This window comes from Teleopsis dalmanni, chromosome 2 (assembly GCF_002237135.1).
Source record: "Teleopsis dalmanni isolate 2A chromosome 2, ASM223713v2, whole genome shotgun sequence".
Taxonomy (NCBI): domain Eukaryota; kingdom Metazoa; phylum Arthropoda; class Insecta; order Diptera; family Diopsidae; genus Teleopsis; species Teleopsis dalmanni.
The window spans coordinates 216,939,885-216,949,659 of record NC_051847.1 but is presented as its reverse complement, the minus strand read 5'-3'; the positions used below and the strand labels follow the sequence as shown (position 1 = coordinate 216,949,659).

The 9,775-nt window shown below is 30.0% G+C and overlaps 2 protein-coding genes across 2 annotated transcripts; one reads left to right on the top strand and one right to left on the bottom strand.

The window, feature by feature from the left end:
- Positions 1–1,407: 1,407 nt before the first annotated feature.
- LOC119676740 lies at positions 1,408–6,256 on the top strand. The gene is made up of 9 exons (XM_038087996.1): positions 1,408–1,423; positions 1,536–1,886; positions 1,973–2,162; positions 2,807–3,041; positions 3,164–3,344; positions 4,612–4,825; positions 4,889–5,077; positions 5,143–5,900; positions 5,972–6,256. The coding sequence occupies exons 1-9, from the start codon at positions 1,408–1,410 to the stop codon at positions 6,199–6,201; spliced, it is 2,364 nt and encodes a 787-aa protein (XP_037943924.1). The 3' UTR covers positions 6,202–6,256.
- Positions 6,257–7,121: 865 nt separating this feature from the next.
- LOC119680374 (ubiquitin-like domain-containing CTD phosphatase 1) lies at positions 7,122–8,545 on the bottom strand. Its single transcript, XM_038093154.1, has 2 exons — positions 8,229–8,545; positions 7,122–8,173 (listed from the first exon to the last, which is right to left on the bottom strand). Exons 1-2 carry the CDS (start codon positions 8,392–8,394, stop codon positions 7,374–7,376), a joined length of 966 nt encoding a protein of 321 aa, XP_037949082.1. The 5' UTR covers positions 8,395–8,545; the 3' UTR covers positions 7,122–7,373.
- Positions 8,546–9,775: the final 1,230 nt, after the last annotated feature.

Below are 9,775 nucleotides of genomic sequence, written 5' to 3'. Positions count from 1 at the left end.
GTAATGCAGACATAATTCTAATCTCTGTTCTAATATTCCAATGGGACTCTCTACCACTGAATAGAAGTAAGTCGATCTAAGTAGAACTCTCAAAACTAGGAACTAAATCTGGAAGATGTATAGTGTATTCTCGTCAATTAGGTCCAATCTGCAGAGTACCGTATTGTTTTTCATGCCCAAGTAAGAGCCATCCGTGATGTAGCTAAAATAGTAAAGTATGATTTGATATTATATACCGGTATCAATACTTTTTCGAATATTAAAGCTGCGATCAATACAATCGAAAATGTGAACAAGATCGAGAGAGTATTGTGTTGCCGTTGATTTCTTAATTATGTAAGTGCAGCAAACAACATTTATTTAATCTGGGTTCTAAGTCACACTACCATCTCGACAAGCTCTAGGTTTGATGAGCTACCCAAGTATGGCATAAGTAATACTCTGCTTAATTTAACAAGTAATCTGCTTATATCCGTATTTATAGGGCATTGTTTAATAAGTACACCAGCGATAACATTGGTGCCTCCAGTAGGGGTTTTTGTATGAGTAGCTAGGATAAGAGCATTGCGGAGATGACAGAAAATTTATTATGTCACATCCCGACTCTCTCCAGACGAAATTCACTCTTTCTTTGATACTAAGCATACGAGTAATATTTCCAATGTTACACATCAGGCCCCACACCTTAGACTTTCTAGTAAAAGTAAAAAAAGTAAAAAGTATTTTTAAAGTATTTAAAAAGTATTTTTTTTATTTTAGTAAAAAGTATTTTATTAGAAAAAGTTATGTTTATTAAGTACATTCTGAGGAAAAAGATTAACTTGAGTATTGCCCTTTAAACATCAGGTAAAACCACTTATTCACATTTCATTGTCACATATATTCTCGATTTTGTTGCTCTATAAAATAGGTACTGTATTGTCTATTTTTCTCTTATATTAAACCAAAATAATTCGTAAGAAATGTCTTAAAATTATACTCATGAGCTTTTGTTGATATACATGTTTTCAAGTCGTAGCATAGTGTCAGGCAAAATATACTCTGTATTATATATATATATATAGCCTATTGTACTTTTACCATCGTTATGATCTTACTACTTTGTGCCCTGGTTTGTGATGTCTTAAAATTTTTAATATTTAAAAAAAAATAAATATTAAGATTTTTGGTATACGTAGTTTAAGTTATTAAAAACCAACGCAGTAAACCGCGAATATGTTAGATTTGGTTCGGTTATGGCCCATACCCTTTCTTTGCGATTTTTTAATGCAATACATCAATGGTCCGATTTTTTTATTTATTTTACGTTTATCTTTTGATCTTTTGTGCTGCAGCAGATCCTAACCGAACAGAAGACATTCCGTCTTTCAAATGAAAGCCAGAATGTAGGCCGTTGAGAATCTCCTAATGTCAGAAGAGGAGAGTAGTTCTCGATCCAGTGACAATTAACTTATTGTGTTATTTTATTTATATAATTATATTTAAAAAAAAAATGTCAATACTAATTTACCCAATATTGGTTCTTTTGTTTTCAGCTGCCTTGTTTCTACAATGTCCTCTCTATCAAATGCATTTACAAAAAATTGTTGGTTTCCGTCCACCACTAGAATTTATAAATAAGGAAAATCTGATATATTCACCAAGGTTTAGTTACGCACATATAGATAACTCATCCAAAAGAGACTTTCAGGAACCTGTAAGTTCAATTTGCTGGCGAATCTGTAATAAGGATGAAAGTTGTATAGCCTATGTACATTTGCTGGATACAGACGAATGTTATGGATACTCGTATTTTGAAAGAACTTCACATTATCAAGCAATCGGCAATGATTTACCTCTAGTGGCTGATGCAGAAGCAATTTTCTATGAAAAAACTTGCCTTAAAGGTTTAAAAAAAAATATTTTTGTATTTATATTTTGTAGTTATATATGTAGATATAAATTCAATAAAAATATTTATATTTTTTTATAGTGCCGGATACATGCAAAAGTCGTTTGTGGACCTTGACAAAGATTCCTGGTACCAGTTTAATATTTCAGGGAAAGAAGACAATACCCACCTTGGTAACGAGGCGTGAATGTGCGGAAAATTGTCTCTTCGAAACAGATTTCAATTGTCTATCTGCATCGTTTGCGCCTTCATACAGAAATAATCGTGATAGGTATTTAATATTTCATATTTTATATACATATATGTAAATATATTAATCTATATGTATGGGAATGTCATTAAAAAAAAAAACCTTTTCATTTAGTAATTGCGCATTTTTGTGGAAACGCCGTGAAGTGTGTTTTTCACATTTTTTATTGCTTCTCTGCTTTTACTTTCAACTTAATTTGCATGATATCATTTTTTATTATTTAAATAATTATTAGTGAAATAAAAAATAGAAATGCAATTTTTTTAAACATTTTGATTACCTCATTTAAACTGTATATTTGTTAACTGCAAACCCAACCTTCTCAACCCAAATTACTTGAACTTAATTAAGAGGTTTAAAGAGGCATCAAAAATCATTTTATGTAATAAAAAAAAATTAAACTATATTTTATGATATAATATAACTATTATTCAATATAAAAATGCATTATAAATAATTAAAAAAATTTTATTTGTTTTTAAATATTTTTAACCAAATCTCTCTATATGATTTTTTCAACATTTTCGTCGATATTAATTTATTTTTATACAAAACTTTTTAATTCCTTAGTATCTTGATAGCTCATTTCATTGTTATTTTATATCTTTAATCTTGTCATGTAAACATAATCTAATATATTCATGTTTTTGTTCCATGTTGTTTAGATCTTTTCAACAAGATCAACCACAAAAACACATCACATTAGGCCGCTGCATACTCAGTGACAAAGATAAAATGATACAGCCAGACGCATTCCGGGCTGCACCCTATGATGAGGAGTACATCGAAAATCAATGCTATGAACGTGAAATGGAAAATGATCAGTGCTCATATGAATTATATGCGAACAGCAGCTTCATTTATGCGGAAGCTAAACTGATGGGGCTTGACCAAAAAGAGGTGTGGAAAGAATACAATTTGAATTAAATTTGATTTGAAAAAATGACAAAAACTATTGTTAATCTAATAAAAAAAAAAATAAACACAATTATTTGAAATTAAATATTATCATATTTTTATAGTGTCAATCCCGTTGTACGCAGGAGACAAGCTTCTACTGTCAAGGGGTATCATTTTATTACGAAAAAGATTTAACCAACACCGAATGCCTATTACATTCTGAAGATTTGATTTCCATGGGTCCACGTAGTCTAAAAGAACGAGAAAATTCAGTTTACATGAGAAGAGTAAAATGTTTGGATGGTAAGTTATTATATATCAAAAATTCTTGATTTGACTTTATGTAAAAATTACAGAATAAATAAACAATATTGTGTTTTAAAATATATATTAATTATTTGCTATACATTCTTATGGTGAAGTCGATTTTAACTTTTATTTCGATCGTATTTTTTTTATATTCCGATACGTATATCGGCAAATTAGCTTTTGCCTTCATCAAACGAGTTCCTAATATTCCTAATAATACTTATGGTAATTTAAAACATTTAACATACCCAATTATCTTTATCAGTAATTTTCTATCAGACATCATATCAGATAGAATATGTATTAGAATAAATAAATAATACTTCATCAGCAATTTTCTATCCTTCCCTATTTTCGGAATTAATAAATAATTATATATCCCAAAATATTTCTTAGTAATTTTATATTCGCTTCTGTGGTGTTTTTTCGAACATTATAAACAATTGTATATTCCAAAATCTGTACTAGTAATTTTACTTCTTTCCATTATATATACTCTATATATTATATATATACTCTAAAATCAATATAAGTACTTTTCTATCCATTTAGTAGTTTTTTCGGAACTAATAAATATTTATACGCTATAACCCAAAATCTTCATTAGTAATTTGCTCTTTCTTACTGTGGTATTTTTTTCGGAGTTATTAAATAATTGTACACCACATATTTCTTATGGATTTTTATTATCTATTTTTTTCTAGTATAATATAATATATGACAAAATATAATACTCTATTTTTAAATCTTAAATAAAATTTAACCACATTCTTTTAAATTCTATAATTATTCTTGTCTAGTCTATACTGTATAGTTATTGTTTCTTTTCCGCTTCCTTTAATATGAATTATTTAAGAATTGCTTGGAAAAAAAAAATTGAAGAACTATAGAAAACAATACGGATATATGATGCCAATTACTAAAGGAAACCAAGATTCATCTAGGATCGTTGCGCCATTAATGATTATAATATATTAATTATATATTTAACATTTTCCCTGATAAATTCATTCCTCAAAAATCGATCATTTCAAAAAAAACCAACCAAACTTATCAACAGATTATCAGTTTGAGCTCGGGTATCATAATAGGTTAATATTTATGCTCCAGAAAGCTTTTTTGTGCAATGCCCCGTTTGAATCTCACCTATTATTCACTCATCTTGGTCGCGCAACCATAATAGTATTAATACTATTACACCTTTTTTGCAATCTATTGCTATTATTTAATTTCTTTTTTTTATATTTATATCTTCTAATAGTACAGGTCATATGCACTAATAACGAAATGGCTATAAAATACACTCCTAAAGATTGGTTTTCCGGAAAAATGTACGTGAGCTTGCATTCGAAAGATTGCGTAGCACTTGGAAATGGTACGAAGAGTACTTTATTGCGCCTACCAATCGGTAGTGAAATAAAGGAGAATCGTTGTGGAATCTTACGTGCTTACGAAGTCACTAGAACCTATCAAAGGTTAGACGCGAAGAATTATATTATCATATCAAATTTATTTACCAAATCTGTATTTATTTTTAGAATATTTGTTTCAACTCTAATTGTTATACAAAATAATGCAAATGTTCAGACACAAGGTGATCGATTAATAAAAGTTGGTTGCATTATGAGCAATTCAACCTTAAAAAACGGTATAGATGATACTAATTCCGAAGAAGAAGAAATACCCAACGCAATTGCACTAGAGTCATCATTAGATTATGCACAAAGGTGAATCGAATAATTTTACTATACTAAAATCACTAAAAAAAAAGATTAATTTTCTCTTACTACAGCACACTTCCCAATGAGGGATTCCTACAAATTAATAATACTATCGATCCGACTATACTGCCAAAAATAACTTTACAGATTATTGATCTATCACACCAACATGAAACAAATGATGTACAAATTGGACAAAATTTAGAACTACAAATAGTTGCAGAATATACTCCACAACAACAACTGCAGAATAGTCTCAGAACTATTGAACTGCCACCACTGCCTGATTTTCGAGCTACTTCGCTAATCGCCAAAACTCCGGATAACAAAAATTTTGTTTTGCTTATAGATAATCGTGGTTGTCCAACAGATGTGTCAGTTTTTCCAGCACTGAAACGCATACGTACCCATAGCAAAAATATACTACACGCGAATTTCCATGCATTCAAATTCGCCGGCAATGGTATGGTTAATTTTGATGTCAAAATACATTTTTGTGGGCAGCGTTGTCCAGAAATCAATTGCATACAAAATGGCACCGGCGTTGGATATAGACAACATGGTAGAAGTCAACGAAAACGTAGAGAGTTACAGTTGGAACCATCACATTTAAAAGTACAAAATCCAATTTACATATCAACTGTAATGGATATTAAAAACCTTCCCGAGAATGCGAATAAAAATATATCTAATTTAGCAACAGAATATTACATGAACTATACAGATACGCTGCCACTTAATTATAATCTACACGTTCGTGGTCCGGATATGACCAATAGCAATAGTTATATATATGGGGAGCGCGGAGTGTTACTCATAGCTGGTATAGGTGAGTAATTAAACATATTATTAATTAAATTAGAAAAGAATATATATATACTTAAATATACATATATATAGATGATCAACTTAATTTGGATAGCATATGTCTGAACCAGAGTCTACTAATTGCTATATTTATTTTCTGGCTCATATTCCAAATCGCCTTCTTATTCAGCTGTTGTTATGTTCTACAAAAATATAAAGGTCTCGCCGCGCTTGATGAAGAACGACGTAAAATATATGAAAGTTTCGATTATATGGACAGTCGAAGAGTGCACTGGGCTGATCAGGGTGGCTACACATTATAAGGCTACTTAATTTATTATTGTTACTTGTTACATTTTTAGGATATAATTTATTAAATAAATAATATATACTTAAAATAATTGTATATAAATTTTAATTATTAAAAAATATATGTATATGTAAAATATAAATGGCTTTGTATCACAATAAAACTTTATGATTAATAGATAATGAATAAAGATAATGAATAGATAGTTATATAGACCAGTGTTTCTCGAGTCATTACGTATTATGATAGAAAAAAATTTCACAATGTTTTGCAGGGCAATGCTTATGGCGCGAACCAGCAGCTGAGAAATCCTAATATAGATAATAATTTCTGATAGGATGGCAGTTTGAAAGATGCAACGTAGCGTAGAACACTGCTGTTGAGGCAATCACGACTCCAAAGCAAAAACGAGATGCAATACTGAAGTCTCTGTTTGATTCAATGTCCTGCAGTTTTCAAGACCTGCATATGCCTCAGGTAACGATATTACTTGTTTTATTTGTTTTTGGTAATACAGTCTTTGACGCTCATGTCCAGCAGATTTTATTTCTTTGATAACCAGAAATATTTTCCATTTTTCCTTTAATTTTGTACTATACAAACGTAACCTCTATGTTTCGTTTATTACCAGCTATTATACATAAAAGATTTAGTCCTATTAATTTTGTATGAATAAATGTGCAATAAGTGTTTTTTTCGTAGTGTTAGTATAATATCAGTTTTTATAAACAGATTAAAAAGAAACATACCAACATATATATACCATTTTATATATAAAAAAATATGTTTTCAAAAATGATTGTATATACAGTATCGCTCAAATTACTAAATCATATAAACAGCCTTTCTTTTTTTACTGAAGATATATAGATGTGAATCACTTACTTTTAACCCTTTCATTTAAATGAATAAAAACAATATTTTTATACAAAAATATAATTAATTTATTAAAAACGTATTAAATGCATTTTATACTTTATCACCAATAAGAAATAAATTTTTTTGGCAATTATTTTTTTACAATAAGTTTTATATTCAATGCCTTAGATTTTATAATTTTATTTTAAATCATGACATCATTTTTAATGCTGCAAAAGTATACAAACTAAATTTACATTAAAGAAACAAATCATAAACACACAAAGTACAATACAATTATTTTAACAAAATACTTAAATCTAAAATTCATTTTTTTGGATTAAAACTTTCCCATTTACGATGGTTTAGTTTGTTAAAATCCTCACAATTTAAAGCTATATCACGCAAATACTTCGATAATTTTAATAATTCGTCGTCTTTGTCGCGATTTAAATGCGCCTGACGGAATGGTTTGATTTTAAGGCCAGACTTGGGATTCATTATAAAATTACGACGTATATCATCAAACATAATTGTGTTTTTAGCGCTATATTGCGGATAAATACCCCATATTACACCCAAAGGCTTCACATCTATTACACCGCGATCACTTGTATGTACCGATATCATTGCATTTGAGTCGAGGTAAAACATAATCTTATAATTGGTATTTGTGGTCACACCTAATAGGCGCATTTTTTCTTCAATCCATCGCATACCAGTTGCCGACCATATTACAATGTCATAATGTTCATATGCAGATTCAAGAAATTCATGTAAATACGGTCGCATTAATTCGGCGCCAGATTCAGCTGCTGACCGATGGTCGAAAAGTGTATAATCAATATCTAAGACCAACAAACGTTTGCCGTCGCGTGGTGGATTAATTTCAGTAATTTTATAATCACGTATACGGCGTTGTATTTTTGACAAATAAACTTTGGAATTTTCAATTCTAAATGCTTTCTCTTCTACCACAATATCGAGATCATCTAACACATCATCGACATCATTAGGACGTTGGCAAGCTGATTCAATATCCGCTTCGGTGGAGCCCACCATCATCAATTTAAAATTTGGTTTAAGCTCCAATAAACCAATTTTAGTATCATCCGCTGCTGGTTTAGCTGAATTTGTTTACAAATTAACTTTTATTGTTTTGAAAATAAGTATACAACATACCTTTATACTTTAAATTTATCAATTTCTGACGTTCTGGGCGTACTTGGGTTCGTTTGAAGATTTCATGGCGTAAAACAGCCACAGTGTCCTGATCTGTCAGGTCATTAATTGGATATTCCTTGCCGCTCCATTTTACAAGTATAGTTATTTCACGCACTTCATCCATTTCATACAGTTTATTTTTACTTTATGCAAATAATCCTGTTAAACAAATACTTTTATATTTTTAAAAGCTTATTCCCAGCAATGGCAGCCGAACCGTCACCAAATGCGCCAAAATAGAAATAAGTTCTTCGTGCAAAAAGTTTAAAAAAAAAATGCAACAGAAAACATATTGCAGTGTCAAACAATGGGTGTTGCCAACCTTACAATACTTAATGTGTAGCAGCAGCTGTGGCATAAGATATAACAATGAACACAACTTTTTATCAAGACTCAACGCTTGCAAATTCTTTATAATTTGTTAACCAAAATTCATTGCATTGTATTCCATATGATGGAACTTGTCGGCTGTTTTTTTATAACAATACTAATTCAACATTTATGCTTTAAATCAGCTGATCTATTCTATTATATGGAAAACAATGCAATCGATTAACCTTGTGCTGTTCGCCGTGAGCACTAAAGAAAACTTATTTTAACTGACACAAACATTGAAGATTTGCATTGCCTTTCTCTATATGTAATATATTTATTGATCGAAGAGAACTTGTATTGTTCATGTTTTTATGATATTTGGTTTGTGTGTATTCTACGATAACTAATGACTTTATCTACGTTCTGCCATGTCATATTTTCTACGTTCGCTATATCTACGACAACTGTTTCAGGCTCAACGCATTTAATTTTGTTTTTCTATTGTTTCAGCTTTCTTTTACTTCTCACACTTAAGTTTGCTCTGTTTCACTAAGTAAGTTTTGAGTTCAGTTAAAGACTGATTCATATGATAAATACTAAAGCGCACATAAACAATTGCAAGCAATTTGTAAAAAGTGGAAATATTTAATATAACTAGTAGTATATTATAGTTCTGTTCCATCAGATACTCGTAGTAACTTTAAGTAACACTGTGTATATACACCAGTGCGTTCCACCAGCAAATTTTCGAGTAAATGAGAGCATCTGAGATAGCGTAACATTCTTGTTGAAATTTGAAAATGCTACACAGACTTTACTTGTACATTTTATTTGAAGTAAAATTTGTGTTTTGCGTGAATCAGCTGTTTTGGTTTGAATTCAAATTTTTGTATTATTTTTTTGCGCGGTACTGGTGTTTTCACTAGATTTTACACAAAGGTATTCCATGTGTAAAGAGCGTAGTTTGGCATTTTATTTGTGTTACGCTCTCAGTTTGTATTTTACTTGTGTTTTACTACGAGTAGCTAGTGAAACAGATCTTATATATCAACAGAAAACTACGTTCACTTGAGAAGATTTTCAATACTTGATTTAATTAATTTAGGGTTATATAAGAATATATTTCTCATATATTTGAAATTTAAACGACATCGGTAACGCTGAATTTGGAACTTCGTGTACAATTCATA

Bases quoted from the DNA above. Each gene is read 5' to 3' on its own strand.
- LOC119676740 (XM_038087996.1), top strand. The intron at 3,042-3,163 runs GTGTGGAAAGAA...ATATTTTTATAG, and splicing joins TGGGGCTTGACCAAAAAGAG to TGTCAATCCCGTTGTACGCA. The intron at 4,826-4,888 runs GTTAGACGCGAA...ATTTATTTTTAG, and splicing joins GTCACTAGAACCTATCAAAG to AATATTTGTTTCAACTCTAA.
- LOC119680374 (XM_038093154.1), bottom strand. From the start codon at position 8,394: ATGGATGAAGTGCGTGAAATAACTATACTTGTAAAATGGAGCGGCAAG. The intron at 8,174-8,228 runs GTATGTTGTATA...AAACAAATTCAG, and splicing joins GATAAATTTAAAGTATAAAG to CTAAACCAGCAGCGGATGAT.